This window comes from Narcine bancroftii, chromosome 6 (assembly GCF_036971445.1).
Source record: "Narcine bancroftii isolate sNarBan1 chromosome 6, sNarBan1.hap1, whole genome shotgun sequence".
NCBI classification, from domain to species: domain Eukaryota; kingdom Metazoa; phylum Chordata; class Chondrichthyes; order Torpediniformes; family Narcinidae; genus Narcine; species Narcine bancroftii.
This window is the reverse complement of record NC_091474.1, coordinates 226,363,335-226,383,181: the sequence shown is the minus strand read 5'-3', so window position 1 is coordinate 226,383,181 and position 19,847 is coordinate 226,363,335. Positions and strand designations below refer to the sequence as shown.

Here is a 19,847-nt window from a genome sequence, read left to right as displayed (position 1 = left end):
ATTGGTGAGCTTGTTGCCCCTGACACCAATTATGTGGATGTTGTGACAGTGCAGCCTGCAATGCTCCTAAACTCTTGGGATCAATTCGCAGGTTCACAGTGTAATGCGCGTCGAAAGAACCAAAGACTTGTTGATCCAAACCAAGGCTTTTATTAACTAAAAGACTGGAGCATATCACAAGTAGGTCGACTAGTCCAGAATGACCTGGTCTGGCTAGGAGCAATCCTTTAAGACCTGCCAGTAGGTGTGGCGACACTCTCAGCCAATCACAGTCATCCTACACTACCATCTGTACACATTGGTGATAGAATCTGTACTATCACACACAGCCTTGGGTTCCCAGCCAGTCGTACATCCCCAGTAATTTTCCAGACTCTTTTCAATTTGACAGCATCAGGTTTTGTTAACGTTGCTGTTGTGCTTAATCTAAACAGGGTACTCTTTGATGTAAACTTTGCCAGGTTAAGAGTATTTGTAAGGAACAGATCCAGGACCCAGGAAATTGTGAAATAATCTTCCTTCGACTCTGGTGGGCTGTGGTTGGAAGGTTTCAGTGGTGTCAAGGCAGCGGCTTTTCACAAGCTATCCTGATAGGCATTGTTGCACCATCAGGATGCAGTGATTTTACAAGCTGGAGTTGTTAAGGGGAGAATTAATGGAAGGGTCTAAAATCCCACTGTGTTGTGATGGAGCTGAAGCTCCTTCTAGCAGCAGGAAGCTGATCACTGAAAGAGGCAGATTTGAGATCTTTAGGAAAGAATTTGAGGGCAATGCACCGAGCGTTTTTTTTCTGCAGTGAAATTTGTGAATTGAGAATGCACTGCCTGAAGATGTGTTGAAAGCAGGTTGGAATAATAACTTCCAACAGAGTATTGAATAATTAATCAAAGGGTAAAAGGATGTACAGGTCATGGGGAAAGCAAGGGATGCTGGGATCAATTGGAGAATCCCCAGAAAGAGACAGTTCGTGATGGGCCGGGGGGTGGCAGCCTTCACTGCTGGACACCATCATCAGAACAGAGCCCAACTCAACCAAGGCACTCGGTGAGAAATCTCAGCAAATACCTCAGATCAACTCATCAAACTTGCTTGGTGTGCGTGGAAAAACATTACTTTGATTTGTTGCTACCTGCAGCGTTCCTCAGTCTGTTTCATATTCCCACCTCTTGGAATCTTCCAGTGATTCGGTTTTCGCCGGAAGCCCAATACCATCCCTTCATCCCCATCCTTACACTGGAGAATATCTAAAGATGAGTTCTGGAGAAAAAAACAATCTCCGCTGATGATGGTTCATGTGGAGGGAGTTCAAAATACTGCACAAAATGAGGTTAAGATGAAATGCAAGCTATTTCCTGAGATGAAAGGACTTGGCTAAAAAAAAAGTCAGTATTCTGAAGGGCAGGAAGAAATAATAAGTAGTCTTCTAAGCACATTCAAGATTTTAATGCAGGAAGATGCTTTACTTGCAATCTTAACCTTACAGATCCTGAAAAGTTCAGATATAGTCAGGCCAAGGTCCAAAAATAACAAATTCTTCATCTTTGAATAACTGAATGAAGTTTTATTGCTTCAGGCCGATCACCAAACGTGCAGGCAGTTCTAAGCCTGAGTAGCTGAGACGTTTCCGAACGTCACAGGCACAATGAGACCAAGCTCTGGTATCAGGTGCCTAAAAGTCCTGAATTCCTGCCCACCTCTCCTTCCTCCTGGATAATCCTTCTTAAAATGTACCTGTTTTACCAGCTATCTTGTAGTGCCTCCTTCTCGGATTCAGCATCAAATTTGTCTGAATATTCCTTTTGTTAGGGGTCTCGGGGATTCTCCTCTATGTCAAAGTTGGAATGTAAGGCCAGTTGCTGTCGTGTGTGTCACAGCAAGACGGAATTAATGAAAGGGCAGAGAATAAATGGAGGGTTGATCCCTATAATTGATAGAAACAAGGATGAAGTTGAGAAGACCATAGGCTTAGTTGCCATCTTCTTCCATGTGACTGGGGCAAGCTGCCAGTCACATGGAAGTTATCTGTAGCTGGGTGTTAAGCTTTGGCAGATATTTGATGACCTCCAGGCTACTGGATGCAGTAGGTAAGAGAAAAACAGTAGGTAAGAGTATAAAAGTATCAAAAGGCCAGAGGTGAGGCAAGAGTAAAACACAACAGTAAATCACGGATACCGTGATTGAAGTAAAAACACAGTGCTGCAGAAACTCAGCAGGTCAAACAGTGTCCTTTACATAACAAAGATGAAGATACATGTAGGCGCCTGTCTACATTTTGCTCATACCTTGATGAAGGACACAAGCCTGAAAGTTTGGTTCTGGAATTTTATTTTTGCAATATGAAGTACACGGTCTGACCTGCTGAGTTTCTCCAGCACTGTGTTTTCACAGAGGTGAGACAATTTCTTCTGTCCCATGTCACAAAATATGTTCATCTAGTACATAAAATACGTAAACTTCAAAAAAGCTGACAATTCATCCCAACCCTGCTGGCATTTGTGCTCCACACAAATTCATTCCCACTCTTCCTTATAAGATGTTGATGGACAACCCTCTCTTCCTTTTTGCCTGATATCAAGCCTCCATGCCCATCTACTAATCACTCCAATCAGTTCCAGTGTTCCATCTTTCCCAACCTGCTGGATTCACAGTCAAGTCTTGGAGACAAAAAGTCAATCAGTGGGAAACTGCATCTGATCCCGCTTTCCACAACTGGAGTAGTGGTGGATGATTACTTCTCAGACTGGAGGCCTGTGACGAGTGGTGTGCCTCAGGGATCGGTGCTGGGACCTTTGTTATTTGTCATCTATATCAATGATCTGGATGATAATGTGATAAATTGGATCAGCGTGTTTGCAGATGACACTCAGATGGGAGGCGTTGTGGACAGTGAAGAGGTTTTCAAAGCTTATAGAGGGATCTGGACCAGCTGGAAAAATGGCAGATGGAATTTAGTGCAGACAAGTGTGAAGTGTTACATTTTGGAAGGACAAAGGTAGGACATAAACGGTAAATGGTGGGACACTGAAGACTGCAGTAGAACAGAGGGATCTGTGATTACAGATGCATAGTTTCCCTCTCGCGCGCTCTCTCTCTCTCTCTCTCTCTCTCTCTCTCTCTCTCTCCCTCTCCCTCTCTCTCTCTCTCTCTCTCTCTCTCTCTCTCTCTCCACGTCTAGCATGTTTGGTTGTGTTCAGTAATGTATTTGGTTTACCTCACGGCCAACTCGAATCGCTATTAAGCATGCAATAATGAACAGGGTGTCAGAAGTGGGATCAAATGTGTCCCAAGCCTGAAGCCTTCCAATCTCAAATCAATCACAGTGAGCAACCACAGCCACATTTTGCACAGTTGCCATAATGGCGGAAGGATTCAGACAGCCCGACCCATTCACATTTGATGGAAATATGGCTGAGAACTGGTGCATTTTTGAATGTAGGTAGGCTTTTTCTACTGAGAGTAGGTGAGTTACAATCCAGAGGACATGGGTTAAGGGTGAAAGGGGAAAAGTTTAGGAGGAACTTCTTCATACAGAGAGCGGTGGGGGTGTGGAAGGAGCTGCCAGCTGAAGTGATGAATGCAGGATCCATTTTAACATTTAAGAACAATTTGGACACGTACATGGTTGAGGGGCATAAGGAGGGCTATGGATTGGGTGCAGGTCATTAGGACTAGGCAGAAAAATGTTTCAGCACAGACTAGAAAGGCTGCAATGCTCTATGAATCCATGAACTATAGCCAGATCTATCTCCAGTTGTTTGGCTGATTGGTTGCACAGCTGACGTGTTGGGCATCTGCTCCAGGCTTCCAGGCACCCAGCTTCCTTCCTACTGAAGCAGCTGCTGCAGCCGTTGGGCCTTCCTAAAGGACAAACAGGAAGGGAGATAGTGGGTTGACCACCTCTCCCCCAATCAAAATGCAGTCTGCTGGGGTCCTCAGTCCTTTTTTTTTAAATTTTTTATTTTTCACACCATAAATCACAATAGCCATGATATACACTTTTTCTTTTCCACACATTTACAGTGACTTTTTCTCCCCCCCACTCCCTCCTCCCAAGCCACCCCCCCACCCCCCCCTCTCATCCATTTTAGGTATACAATCTAGGTTGCATTAATTCAGTCAGACAATGTTGTCATTCAACAAAAATACACCAGAAATTCTACTGAGTCCATTCTTTTCTTTTCTTCTCCTTCCATCAATTTAGGCAATGTTTGTTCCCGGTAGGTTTTCGCTATTGTATTTAATGTAAGGCTCCCATACTTGTTCGAATATTTCAATATTATTTCTTAAACTATATGTTATTTTTTCTAATGGAATACATTTATTCATTTCTATATACCATTGTTGTATTTTCAAATTATCTTCCAATTTCCAGGTTGACATAATACATTTTTTTGCTACGGCTAGGGCTATCTTGACAAATCTTTTTTGTGCATCTTCCAAGTCAATTCCAAATTCTTTATTTTTTATGTTACTTAGGAGAAAGATCTCTGGATTCTTTGGTATATTGTTTTCTGTTATTTTATTTAATATCTGATTGAGATCATCCCAAAATTTTTCTACTCTCTCACATGTCCAGATTGCATGAATTGTTGTTCCCATTTCTTTTTTACATCGAAAACATCTATCAGATACTGTTGGGTCCCATTTATTTAACTTTTGCGGTGTAATGTATAGTCTGTGTAACCAATTATATTGTATCATACGCAGCCTCGTATTTATTGTATTTCTCATCGTTCCAGAACATAATTTCTCCCATGTTTCCTTTTTTATCTTTATATTTAAATCTTGTTCCCATTTTTGTTTAGTTTTACCATTTGTTTCCTCACTCTCCTTTTCTTGCAGTTTGATATACATATTTGTTATAAATCTTTTGATTAACATTGTATCTGTAATCACATATTCAAGGTTACTTCCCTCTGGTAAACTCAAATTGCTTCCTAATTTATCTTTCAAGTAGGATCTCAGTTGGTAATATGCCAGCGCTGTATCTCCAGTTATATTGTACTTATCTCTCATTTGTTCAAAGGATAAGAATCTACTTCCTGAAAAACAATTTTCTATTCTTTTAATCCCTTTTTTTTCCCATTTTCTAAAGGAAAGGTTGTCTATTGTAAAAGGGAGTAGCTTATTTTGCGTCAATATTAGTTTTGGTATTTGATAATTTATTTTATTTCTTTCTACATGAATCTTCTTCCATATATTGAGGAGATGGTGTAATACTGGAGAAGTTCTATGTTGTACCAATTTTTCGTCCCATTTATATAATATGTGTTCAGGTATCTTTTCCCCTATTTTATCTAATTCTAGTCTCAGTCCTGATGAAGAGTTTTGGTTTGCAGCGTTGTCCACTCTTCTTCTCCCACTGATGCTGCTTGAACATGCTGAGTTCCTCCAGAAGATTGTGTTTGGCTTCAGCATCCTCAGCCTGTCGTGTGATTCCAGTTTACTACTCCACTGTGGAACCTCTCCCACAAATTTAGTAAGACGAAGAAGCTCTTTATAGACCTCCAGAAGAGATGTGGAGCCTACTCCCTAGTCTGCATCAATGGGGCTGAGGAGGAATAACATTAAATTCTTAGGTGTAAGTATCTCCAACAGCTTGTTCTGGTACAACCATGTCAAGGTGATGGCCAGGAAAGCACACTAGCACTTCTGCTACCCCAGAAGCCTCAGGAAATTTTGCATCATACCTGCATCGACAGATGCACCATCTAAAGTATCCTATCAGGTTGCATCAGTGCATGGTACAGTATCAGCTCCACCTAAGACCGCAAGAAACCACAGAGTTATGAGCACAGCCCACACCATCACACAAACCCTCCTCTTCTCCATCGACTCCATCTGCACTTGGCACTGCATTGAAAAGGCAGACAATATATTAAAAGACTTAATTAAAAGACATTCCCTTCACCCCTCTCCCTTCTGGAAAAAAGTTCACAAGTGTGAGATCACGCATCACCAGATTCAGAGAGAGTTTCTTTCCCGCCATTATCAAACTCCTCATTGAACTCACACCTGAAGCATGATGTTGCCTTTGCTCAGATCTAAGTGATCTCTCTCTCTCTCTAACTGCACCATGTTTTTGCTGCAGTACCAACTAGGGGTTGAGTAGCTGGACTGAACATTTTCTCACTGTTCATCAGCACATGTGACAATGAACTTGAATGTGAACCTGAATTCGATACTCTTAAATTATGTTCTCGTTCTTCTACTTTATGTGCTGTGTGAATGTTAGAATTGACCTGTGACAGAGTTTTTAGAGGTGGTTTGGGAGGAATTGTTAGAGCAGCTTGCACACACACATTTCAAAACACAGAGTTTTTGCAGGACTTTTGCAGAAAGCAACAAAGTAGCAACCTTCAGCAGCTTTCCTGGGAGAGCATGTGATCTTTGCAGGCAGAGTCAGGACAGTTTTGCTATCGGGGAGGGAGGGAGTCAGAGAGAAAAGGAGTCACAGAAATCAGTTCCAGAGGGACAAGCCGGCAAACTTTGGAATGCTGCCTGGTCAAAGGAGAAGACTAGCTGTCTGAAACGTGACCTGAAAGAAAGAGGATCATCTGGAGAACCCTGAAGGGGGCAAGTTTCGTCAGCAAGACTGATTGAGAAGGAATCAGTTGCGGATGGCCTGGAAAAGGAATCTCTTTCTGAAAACCAGCAAGAACCCTCCTGAGTAGTAACCATTTGCCTGTTCAGCATCAAAGACTGGTGAACTTTGTTAATGCTAACTTCTGTGCACAGTACAAGAATTGTCTGCAACCAGTGAGATTGAACTGTGATCTGAAGAATTTTTCTAATCTTCAACATACATTACACACTCCTGCGCTTAATATTAGAGGGGAATTAAGTGGGTTAGGCAGGTAAGTAAGTAGGTTAAGTAATGTTAAAGTTTATTTCTGTTTTCTTGTTCTAATATAATTAAAAACTACTTTTGTTTAAGTAACCCTGTGTTGTGGAGCATATCTATTACTGCTGGTTTTTGGGGTCTTCTGGACTCCGTGACAGACCCATTAAAATGCTCATAGAAGAACCCTTCTCACTGCACCAGGTACAATGTAACAATTAACTTAAACCGAACCAAAGCCTTTCTGGGTACCTTTTGACACTGGACCTCCACCCCAGCTGCCGTCTGCCCTGAGACTGGTTTCAGTGTGGCAACCCTCCACTGCAAGGAGGAGCAGTAAAACTGAGTGATAGTTGAATCCATGAACAATGTTCAACACCCCAAGGAGACACACACACACACACACACACACACACACACACACACACACACACTGAAGAGGAGAGAGCCCAAGATTCGGCATACTGGCCATTCAGCAGGATCTGAAGGATTTCCTTTGACAGCTTGTTCGTGTTTTGGATGTGATCACTGTTCCTTTGCTTATTCAAGCACATTGTTGACATGTCCTGTTACACCCATTGTCAATGCCAATACCATCAGGGGATATAACTGTTTGAAGCTGACCTAAGTGAATGAAGTGAAAGAAGATGTTCTGGATGTGACTGTCACACCAATCGAGTTAGTGTTTAATCCCTCTAAATCCAATTTACTGTTTGTTTCAGCAAGTAACATATTTTACAGTGTGTTCAGTGAATAATTCTGCCCTGCTCCAGATGGATGTTAAAAGATGCTCATTTAATATTGCTTGCCCTCATTCTTTTTTTTTCTAAGCAATTTGGTTTGAAGGATTTCAGACTCAATTGAAGCAGTAAGTGAAAGAAGATGCTGTAAATAGCATCATTCATATCTTCAGAAACATCACAGCGTGCTTCCCAGCCAAAGTGATCACTCCATCAAGACATCAGACTATAGTTTGGCAGCAAATAAATAGGTGGCAACAATTCATCTTTCAAAAGCCACAGTCACTGATTTGGATGGGTCCATGGATAGGATGGTTATGGAGGGCTATGGTCCAATAGCAGCTCGATGGGACGAGGTAGAATAATAGTTTGGTATGGAGTAGATGGGCCGAAGGGCCGGTTTCTGTGCAGTTGTGTTCTCTGGCTCCAATTCCTTCACAGCATATGCATATCACTGTCAGCATGTATCATCCTTGACTTCAATGGTCAATCAATTCACTGGGTCTGGAGTTACGTATAAGCCAGGTGATGGAAGGGGGGCAGATTATTCCCACTTGGCTCATATTTTCTCCTGGCTTCAAAAGAAGCCATTGGCCCATTGAATCTAAGCAAGACTCAGAATATTTCTATCAGTCATACTGCTGGACAGTTTACAATGACCAATTCGCCTATCAACGAGCACATCTTTGGGAGAATGTGGGAGAAAACCCATGTGGTTACAGGGAGACCACGTGAACACCAGACGATAACACCCGAGGTCTGGATTGAACCAGGTTCACCGGAGTTGTGACACACTAGCTCTGCTAGTTTTGCTCCACTGGAAAGGACGCAACAACAAAACAAGATCCACGAGGATATTATCGTGACTTGTGTTTATATAGAGAGACTGGATCCAATATTAGTGCAGGGCTGAAAGAGCATAGATTAGAAAGGTTTGGAGAGGTATGGGCCAATCATGAGCAAATGCAAGTAGCTTGGATGGGCAACTTGCTCACTGTGCCACGAGTTGGGGGCAAAAGGACCTGCTTTTATGCTGACACTCTGCCAATGTTCCCTGCAATAATGAATCGTCCCCTTGTAGATGCCACCTTTTAAACTTAAAAGTTAACTACAATAAAACCCCTGGTGTCCAGCACCTATGGGGATTGGTAGATGCCGGATAAGTGAATTATCCAGTTGCTTGAGATTTCATGTTGCAGTGATTAGCAAAATAACAGCCCCATTGTTAAACTTCCACATTTTTTACCTGTCTAATTTTCACAATTTTTTTGCATGTTGCTTGAATTCCAGATAACAGGGGTTTATTATACCTTGAATTTGACAGAGAAATTGTAATTTGCATCTCCGTGAGTTAATCTCAATGGCCAACCTTTCACCTTCTGTTCCAGACTGGTTTAAATATCGCACACCAGGGCTGAGACCTTTCACCGGTCTGACATATCACCAGTAGGCTCAGAGAATGGTGACTGTCAGTGTGCAACTGGCTGTTCACATGGATCAGTGATTGGCCTTTACCACCAAAATATAAACTGAATTAAAAATAGAAAATGCTGGAAAAACTCAGCAGGTTAGAACAACATCTGTGAAAAGAGAAAGGCTTAACATTTCAGGTCAAAGACCATTGATCTGAATTTAATCAGTTGATTTTCACTTATGGATCATCTGTTTATTTATTTACTCGGGAACCATTTTGGAACACAATGTTTCACCAAATGAAGCCTCTTCAAAAGCACTCTATTGGCTGGAAGCTACTTTGGTTCGTTTGGGAGATCTGAACACACAACAACAGCACAAGGCGTCATGTATAGAACCATAGGTAAAGATCTGAACTTGGAAACCCTGGCAAATTTATTCCAATTTGTGCTGGAAAGTGTTCTGACTGGCTACATCATGGTCTGATATGAGGCTACCGATATCCCTGAGTGGAAAACCCTGCAAAACGTAGTGAGCATGGCCCAGGACATCACAGGCAAAACCCTCCTCCCCACCATCGAGAACATCTACAGGGAACGCTGCCCTCAGAAAGCAGCAGCAATCATCGAGTATCCACGCCACCCAGCATGTGCTCTCTTCAGGGAAGAGGTGTAGGTGTCACAAGACTCACACCACCAGGTTCAGGAACAGCTGCTACCCCTCTAACATCAGACTCCTCAACAATAAACTCAACCAGGGACTCATTTAAGGACTCTCGCTTTTACATTTTATTAATTTTTTTTCTCTCTCTGTTTTGAACAGTCAGGTTGTTTACATTTCTTTATTTGTTTACATATATAACTATCTTCTTGAGTAGTTTTTTGCACTACCAATAAGTGGGTATGTGCCTCGCCATGGAACCAGAGAACCTCACAGCACAGAAACAGGCCTAGTCCCACTGGCCTGCACCCAGGCCACAGCCCTCCATACACATCCTATTCATGTACCTGTCCAAATTCTTATTAAATGTTAAAATTGAAGCCATATTTACCACATCAGCTGGCAGCTCATTCCATACTCCCACCACTCTCTTTGTGAAAAGTTTCCCCCTCATGCTTCCCCTAAACTTTTCTCCTTTCACCCATGTCCTCTGGTTTGTATCTTATCTACCCTTGGTGGAAAAGCCCACCTACATTTATAATATGTATGTCACTATTAATTTAATTTAAAATATAATTTTAAATACCTCTATCAGCTCTCCCCTTATTCTTCTGCACTCCAAGGAATAAAATCCTCACCTCTTTAACCTTTCCCTGTACTCAGTTTTTGAAGTCCTGGCCACACCCTAGTAAATCTCTGCACTCTTTCTATCTTATTGCCTTTCACAATACTCCAAATTTGGCCTCACCAATGTCTTGTACAACTTTTCCATAACATCCCAACTCCTCTACTCAATGCTTTGATTTATGAAGGCCAATGTGCATAAAGCTCTCTTTACAACCCTATCCACCTGTGACGCCACTTTTAGGGAATTATGTATCTGTATTCCCAGACCCCTCTATACCTGCCGCACTCCTTAGTCCCCAACCATTTACTGTGTACATCCTTTCTTGGTTTGTCCTTCCAAAATGCATTAAGTTGCATCTGCCATTTTTCAGCTCATTTTTCCAGCTGGTCCAGATCCCTCTAAAAGCTTTGAAAGATTGGAGATCCCTCCAATCTTTATGTAATCGACAAACCTTTTGATCCATTTTACCACATTATCAACCAGATCATTGATATAGGTGACAAACATCATTGGTCCACAGGATAAAGAACCTCTGGGTTATATGTACTCTGACAAAAAAATCTGAACTTTGAATTTTTAACAAAGCAAAACCATCTCAACGTATTTTGAAGAGATGATACCAAACAACACTAATAGCCTTGTAAGGAGCTCTTGGTGCAGTCAAGAAATGTCAAAGAGATGTTTTTCTTTAAATTTACAGTGTCCACAGCTGGTAGCGTTCTACAAAGACTGCAAGAGACAAGAGTGTGGAATGATTGGTGGGATATGTCCCTGCACTGGTTGGATTAGTGATAATTTGAGCACATTTTCACTCCAGGCAAATAGCTTTCTTCAGCTTTGCACTTTTTGTTTCAGACTGGGGAGTGGAGAAAAGCATTTTGAAGAGCAAATGGCCAAAGCTGGTTGCGAGGTTCACTATTTTGATCCAAGTGTCGACGAGGCTCACCTTCAACAGAGTGAGGGCTACTGGCACCATCGGATGTCAATCGACTGGAGAGACCCCAATCCAGCCATTGCAGCCCAGAACCAGCACATCACCACAAAAAAGCTGGGGGTGATAATGAGTGAGTTTGGTCACAGGAAGGTGAGTCTTACAGGAACTGGAGGGCAGAGAGGCTCTCTTTTGATTTTGAGGTGGATTGAATTGACCAAGGCTTCCCTCTACCTCGTATCATCTGAAATCCATGATGGTGGGAGTGAATCAATCTGGCATCGGGGATGGGAGGCAAGATGTGAACACTATGGGTATTGTCTTCTCCAAAGCTGTTCTGCTAACTCACTGAGTCCAATTAATGCCTGTGATTGAAGTAGAAGGCAGCTGGAGGAACAAGATGAAACACTTTTCACCTGTTAGCAGTTGGATGCATCCTCCAATTATCAGTGATTAAATCTGAATTGTGGTCCTAGAATTGTACAGAGCAGGTTATTTATCCCTTAGTATCTATGTTGGCTCTTTGAGAAGGTTACACATTTATCACACTCTCTTCTATTCTCTCCATTATGTTCTTTCGACTTTAATTACTTATCCAATCACCGTGTGCAAGTTCCAACAAACCCGCTGCCTGCACTCCTTCAGGCAACGCTTTGTAGATCATGAAGAAAAGTCTCCTGGGTGTTTGACAATTAGTATAAACCCCTGCTTCATTTGGGAACAGACTGCCCCTCCACGTTTAGCCTGGCTTCTGCACATGATCAGGAGGCTTTGCCTGCTTTCAGTGGACTTCCAACTGGCCTGGTGTAGTGTCCAGATGAAGCACTGGCCAAAGCCACTGACAGCAAGCCAGGCACTGAAATCATTGCTTGGCCTCCTCATCCCATTCCTATAGCGTGTCCCTCCGAACGCTGGCCTTCTTCCCCCTCCACTGTTGGAAAAAACAAACATTTTAATGGAGAGATGTTGTTGAATGTTCTCTCAGCAACAAATGTTTAATACTCATTTCCTGTCTGTGTTATGTAGGTGCATTCATTATAAGAATATTTTTAAAGACTGAGGGATTTTGAAGCAATTAGATTTACCTGAATATCTGTCATTCTCCTGGAGTCTGTACATCAGGCAGTGTGACATATTCTATTGCATTTTGCAGTGTGAGTTTCTCTCACTCACACTCTAAGCATGCAGGCACAGGCGCACACACACACGCACACACATTATACATACATGCACATGTGTGCATACCCATAAATACGTACACATATGCATTCATATGCATACACATACAGTACATGCATACACACGCATACAAATAGAGATACACACCTTGAGAAACACACATGCAAACATTCTCATACACACACATACTCACATGCATCTACACTGAGTGCACATTCATGCATACACATGCACACGCATACATGCCAACACTAACACACAAAGAGGAGCACACACAAACACATATACACAGACTCACTCTCACGCACATGCACATACATGCACACAAGTAGAAACGGATGCACACACAAAGACATGTACACACGCACATGCATGCACACACTAGTTCATGTTCTAAGGCTTAAATAGATGCCAGATTCTTCAGGATGATTATTTGCAAGAAACTGGAAGGAATTAGCCATATACTTCCTCTGGGCCAGGGCTTGTAATGTTAGAAAAGCTGCATATACTCAGGAGAAATGATGTAAACCCCATTTACATTGTTCATGGAAGGTTTCAGCAAATGATTCCCATCTGCAGAGGTCAGCCCTGGCAGTGAGGCCAGGCATTCTGATCCCAACAGGGGAAGGAATGAAACTCTCTCAACAGTATAGGGAGTGCCAGACAGCAGCAAGCACTCCGAGATCAGGGATAACCACTGGAGATCAAGTAAAGTATCCCCTGTTCCCCGTGTGCCAGCTGTGGTAGTTCACATACCCCTCGGTCAGAAAAATGTGGGCTTGTGCCAATCCAGAGATCTGAATCAGAATTAGAATTTATTGTCATGAACAAGTCACGACAGCATCACAGTACAAACATTTGTATAACCACTTTTGCAACAATAAAAAAAAACAAATTAGTGCATGAAAAGTAAGGCAGTGTCTTTGGTTCATTGATTATTCAGGAATCTGATGGCAGAGGGGAAGAAGCTGTCGGTGTGCCGCTGAGTGCTCGTCTTTAGGCTTCTGTACCTTTTTCCCAGTGGTATCAGAGAGATGAGGGCATGGCCTGGGTGGGTCTTTGAGGATAGCAGCTGCTTTATTAAGGCACTGCCTTTTGTAGATGTCCTCAATGGTGTGAAGGCTGGTACCTGTGATGTCGCAGACCGAGTTAACAACCCTTGGGAGTTTTTTCTTGTCTTGAGAGTTGGCGCCTCCATATGAGACAGTAATGCAATCAACCAGAATGCTTTCCATGGTCCATCTGTCAACATTTTCGAGAGTTATACCAAATCTCCTCAAACTCTTTGCAGAGCCTTCTTCGTGATTGCTCCATCAACATGGAGGCTCCAGGACAGATCCTCGGAGATGTTGACACCCAGGAATTTGAAGTTCTTGACCTTCTCCACTACTGAGCCCTCCATGAAAACTGGGTAATTTTCCCCTGACTTTTTCCTGAAGTCCACAATCATCTTCTTGGTTCTGCTAACATTGAGCACAAGATTGTTGGCATGACACCACTCAATAAGCTGATCTATCTCCCTCCTGTATGTTTCCGGATTGCCGTTTGTGATTCTGCCAACAATTGTGGTGTCAACAGCAAATTTGTCGATGGCATTGGAATTGTGCCTGGCTACAAAGTCATGGGTGTATAACGAGTAGGGCAGTGGGCTAAGCACGCATCCTTGGGATGTGCATGTGTTGATAATCAGTGAGGAGGAGACATTGTTTCCAATTCATACTGACTGTGGTCTTCTATGAGAAAGTAAAGGATCCAGTTTCAGAAGGGGGTACAGAGGCCCAGAGTTTGTCGCTTCTTGACCAATAATTAAGGGAATAATAGTGTTGAAAGCTGAGTTGTAGTCAATGAAGAGCAGCTGTATGCATGAGTTGTTGTTTTTGAGGTGATCCAGAGCTGAGTGGAGAGCCAGCAATATTGCATCTGCTGTGGAGCGACTGCGAGCACAAATGTTCATGGTGACCATGCAGTGCAGAACTCAAAATTAACTGGAGCAGTTAGTCGGAATAAGCCCTATAGTCCCACTCAGCCAGGCTGACCTAGTTGCAATTCTGGACTAGTGCGTTTGTCTGCACTTGGTCTGCATCCTTCTAAACCTTTCCTCGCAATTTTACAGTTTCCTCAGGCTCCGTGTTCTAGGTATGACCGCCTTCTGAGTAAAACAGTTGCCCCTCTGATCTCTCCCTCCCTCCTTACCTTAAACATATGCCTTTAGTTCTACAAGTGCCTACCCTGAGATACAAATAGCAGTTTGGAAACTGAGTATCTTTTAGCAAATGGTTCACTTCCTCATTCCCCATAGGTCTTTCCCCCATACGCAGGGGACATCAGGATTGGAATGGAATCCGCTCCCCTCCCTGGCTGGGCGCAGCTTCGACCATCTCCAGAAGTACAACACCATCCATAACGGAGCAATCTGCTAGATTGGTGCCACTCCTTCATTCCCTCCACAACTCATCCTTTAGCTTTAGTTCTTAAACGTGTTGCTTTAATCAGGAAAATATCGTTAGATTGGCATTCCTTTAATTGCAATATATTTCCTCATACAGCTCTGTCCATGAAAGTCAAAATAATATCCAGGCTCATGTATATCCTTAACAGCCTTCAACCAGGACATTTATCTCCCAGTGCTTGAATACCCTGTAAAGGTGACATTTGTTATTAATAGCGTGCCTTTGATTCCAGTGCTGAAGGAAACTCTTCTCTGGTAATGCTGTGCAGAAGGTTTCCTGAGCACATACTGGTGTGCAGGTGCACCAAGCCAAGCCCAAAAAGTCTGTTAACTCTTGAGTTTGTATGACTATTCAAGTTGCACAATATTTGTTTATGGAGCTCCTTTCTCCAGCACAGCCGATACCAGAATGTTGATAGTTAATGAACCACAATGGAAGTACATCACAATCAAGGGGGAACAGTATGTGTTGGTTTTGTACTGGAAGATATCACAAAGAGGAATTGGTTTCTTCAGTGGCCGGTAACAAATCCTTGGCAGATCTCGTCATGTGCGAACCAGACTAATGCCCGTTCACTAGGATGGGAGAGTGAAAAGAAGCAAAGGAGTACACTGTGAACGAGTTAGAGCAGAGAATGAAGACACACGAATGGAGGAATCTGGAGTAAGAAACAATCTGCTGAGGAAACTCAACAGGTCTAGCAGCGTCACTGGGAGATAAAGAATGGTCAACATTTTGGACCAAACACTTCATAAAATGTTGGCCATTCTTTTCCTCCCGCTTCTGCAAATGGTCCACAGAGTAGCTCCAGCAGTTTGTTTCTTGCTCCAGATTAGAGCACCAGTGTTTCCTGTGTATCTCAAGTTTACTACTCCACTCCAAAGTTTCTTCAAGGCATGCTGACTTTGAAGAGGTTTTCTTCCACTCTTCGATGTGAGTTCTGCAAGACCTTCTCTGACTGAGGTCTCGTTGAAGGGTTCCAGCCCGAAACATAGATAGCTCTTTATCTTTCTCTGATTCTGGTCAACCCACTGAGTTCCCTCAGCAGATTGTTTGTTGCTCCAGACCGAAATTGGTGTATGAGGTACAAATGAATCTTTAATTCCATCAGTTCACTTCAATGTTAACTATTGTTTGAATACAAAAGACTTCATTGGTTGATGTTTGCTGGGCTGTGGTCTACATTGGAGTCTGCTTGTGGTAGTGTTACGAGCCCAAAGGACCCCAAAACCCAGCAGCAATAGATATTTACCATGACAAGTAGTTACTTAAACAAAACTTGTTTTTAATTAGCTTTAAACATGAAAACAGAATCAAACTTTAACTTATCACTACTAACTTAACTAACCCAACTTAACCCCCTTCTAATTCTAAGCGTATGAGTATGTAATGTGTGTGAAAAATTTAAGAAAAGTTCTTTGGTTCACAGTTCAATCTCTCTTCTCAATCTTCTAAGTTCACTGGTTGAAGGCAATTCTTACACTGTGCACAGAATTTAACATGTATAAAGTTCACCAGGCTTTGGTGCTCGAAAGGTAAATAGTTACCGCTCAGGAAGGTTCTTGTAGGTTTGCAGAGAGAGATGTGTTGTTCCAGGATTTCCATAGCTGAGGTACCACCCATTAGTCACCTCAATTTCTTGCCGATGAAACTTGTCCCAGCAGGGTTCTCCAGATGATAACCTCTTTCTTTCAGGCTTTCACAGAGTTTCTTCCTGTTCCACTTTTTCCGAGAGAGACATCAGACAGATAGCACTTCCAGTTATCCGCCACTCTGGAGCTTCTGTTTCAGTTCCAACAAGCTTCTCCTAGCTTGATACCACTTTCTGTATCACACACAGTCAAAGACTCCCTTCTGTCCCTCTCTATCTGAGATTCAAACTGCCAGCAGCATGTCCTTCTCTCTCTCTCTCTCTTGCAAAACCCCTGACTTTCTCCAGCAAACGATAGGAGTTAGTCTACTGGCCCATCTGTGTGTCCATGATAGGCCACTAATTAAGTGAACTTGGTGCCCTCCACAGAAGGTGGAAGAGGTGGAAAGACAGGTAGAAGGAGAGACCACTGGAAAGGTGTACCAAGATGGGAACAATGCAAGTGTAGAAATGTAAGGTGGGATCTGACATCTGGCTGAGTCATGGGCCTAATTAAAATATTCAACATCAGATATGTTAGAGTCAATGGCATTGTTCTGATCTGTAAACTTCCTACATTTATAAAATTAATAAAAATATAGTAAAATCCCTATTATCTGGAACTCAAGCAACTGCCAAAGGAAGTAAATGAGTAAAAAATAAGTAAGTTTAAAATTGGCATGCCTCACTGTGAGTTCTCCAGTCACACAACAGGCAGTCCCAAGTAAACAGAGAACTCACTTATCCATCATCGACCAATCCCTGTAGGTGCCGGATACCAGGGGTTTTACTGTACCATGAAAACCCGAGAAACCTGTCAACCCTCATTCAAAAGACAGGTTTTCTCTCTGCTCTCTCAGGCATTTGGGAACCATTTGCTCTCAAGGTGGATTCTGAGGAGGGGGGGTGGAGACACCCTCTGACACAAGAGTAATCCTGACATGATCTCCCAAGTCTGATTCGTGGTTCTCTCATGGCATCAAAGTTCTGCGTTGCTGGGAGTCATGGGCTGATTGAACAAGAGTTACTGTCAGTCGGTCCTGCACAGAAATGTCAGTAATTTAGTTCAACAAATGATACAGTGAGGATGCTATTCCCTTTTAATCCTGCTGAGTGTCCATTCAGGTGAGTATTTAGATTTGTAGTGTTACAGTTAATGGAATGGAAGGATCTTCCTTCTGAAGAAGCAGAGGTTCATTTGTGAAAGGATAAATTAGAAGCTTTATAATCAAACCTAAATATAGAATTTAAAATGTTAGGGAACTGGTACAGTGTTAAGGACATGTTAGAATAGTTATGGGTAAAATATGTCTTTAAAAGAGATAGATTATGGAGGGTTTAGTGTAGATCACTCTACAAACAGAGTAACATTTCACAAAAGACATCTCATTTAAAATGCAAGAGCTTTGCTGAAGCTAAACATTGAGGCTCAGGTTAACTTTGCAGAAGCAATGAAGATGCTGATCTATTGTATATGGGCAATAAAGTCCAGGCTTAGAGATACTGATAAGATTTTTCAAAGATTGGGTCTTTACAAGCATAGAGAAAAATAAAGAGTCAAGTGATTCTTCTCTTTGGGGGAGAGAGAGAGAGAGAGAGAGAGAGAGAGAGAGAGAGAGAGAGAGAGAGAGAGAGAGAGAGAGAGGTAACCATATAACCATATAACCACTTACAGCACAGAACAGGCCAGTTCGGCCCTACTAGTCCATGCCGTAGCAAATCCCCACCCTCCTAGTCCCACTGACCAGCACCCAGTCCATACCCCTCTAGTCCCCTCCTATCCATGTAACGATCCGGTCTTTCCTTAAATGTAACCAATGATCCCGCCTCGACCACGTCTGCCGGAAGTTCATTCCACATCCCCACCACCCTCTGCGTAAAGAAATTTCCCCTCATGTTCCCCTTATAATTTTCCCCCTTCAATCTTAAACCATGTCCTCTAGTTTGAATCTCCCCCTTAATTGAAAAAGCCTATCCACATTTACTCTGTCTGTCCCTTTTAAAATCTTAAGCACCTCTATCAAGTCCCCTCTCAATCTTCTACGCTCCAGAGAAAAAAGCCCCAGTCTGCACAACCTTTCCCTGTAACTCAGACCCTGAAATCCTGTCAACATTCTTGTGAACCTTCTCTGCACTCTCTCTATTTTGTTTATATCTTTCCTATAATTTGGTGACCAAAACTGTACACAGTACTCCAAATTTGGCCTCACCAATGCCTTGTACAATTTTATCATAACCTCCCTACTCTTGAATTCAATACTCCGATTTATGAAGGCCAACATTCCAAATGCCTTCTTCACCACACCATCTACCTGAGTATCAGCCTTGAGGGTACTATTTACCATAACTCCTAAATCCCTTTGTTGCTCTGCACTCCTCAATTGTCTACCATTCAATGTATATGACCTATTTAAATTTGCCTTTCCAAAATGCAGCACCTCACATTTATCTGTATTAAATTCCATCAGCCATTTCTCAGCCCACACCTCCAGCCTTCCTAAATCACTTTTTAATCTACGGTAATCTACCTCACTGTCCACAACACCACCAATCTTTGTGTCATCCGCAAACTTGTTTATCCAATTTTCTACCCCTACATCCAGATCATTAATATATATAACAAATAATAGTGGACCCAGGACCGAACCCTGAGGAACACCACTAGTCACCGGCTTCCAATTGGACAAACAATTTTCTACCACTACTTTCTGACACCTTCCATCCAACCACTGCTGAATCCATTTCACTACCTCCTTATTTATACCTAATGCCTCCACCTTTTTTCCTAACCTCCTGTGGGGAACTTTGTCAAAAGCTTTACTAAAGTCCAAATAGACAACATCCACAACTTTCCCTTCATCAAACTTTTTTGTAACCCCCTCGAAGAACTCAATCAGGTTTGTCAAGCATGATCTACCCCTGACAAAACCATGCTGATTACTCCCTATCAATCCATGTACCTCCAAAAATTTGTAAATAGCATCCCTCAGAACACTTTCCATCAACTTGCTCACCACAGACGTCAGACTTATAGGCCTATAATTCCCAGGATTGCATTTGGACCCTTTCTTAAACAGAGGAACCACATGCGCTACCCTCCATGGCCAGTGACATCCTAAATATCTCTGTTAATGGCCCCACTAACTGTCCACTAGCCTCCCTGAGTGTCCTAGGGAATATTTTATTTAAGTTCTACAGTAGCAGTGGAGGCTGCAAAATGACAAGCTGGCAGGCTTGAATATCACTGAATATTATTTAAAGGGTGAAAAACTACAGCATGCTGTTGTGCAGAGGGACTTGGGAGTGCTTGTGCATGAATCGCAAAAAGTTAGGTTGCAGGTGCAATAGGTTATTAAGAAGGCAAATGGAATGTTG

At 42.5% G+C, this 19,847-nt stretch overlaps 1 protein-coding gene across 2 annotated transcripts in view; it reads left to right on the top strand.

Annotated features, from left to right (window-relative positions):
• Positions 1-19,847, top strand: part of mettl24 (methyltransferase like 24) — a 133,861-nt gene that overhangs the window by 71,458 nt on the left and 42,556 nt on the right. For both annotated transcript variants that reach the window (XM_069887593.1, XM_069887592.1), the window contains one exon: positions 11,138-11,366. In XM_069887593.1, coding sequence (XP_069743694.1) covers positions 11,138-11,366 — 229 coding nt within the window. The remainder of the gene's footprint in view (positions 1-11,137; positions 11,367-19,847) is intronic.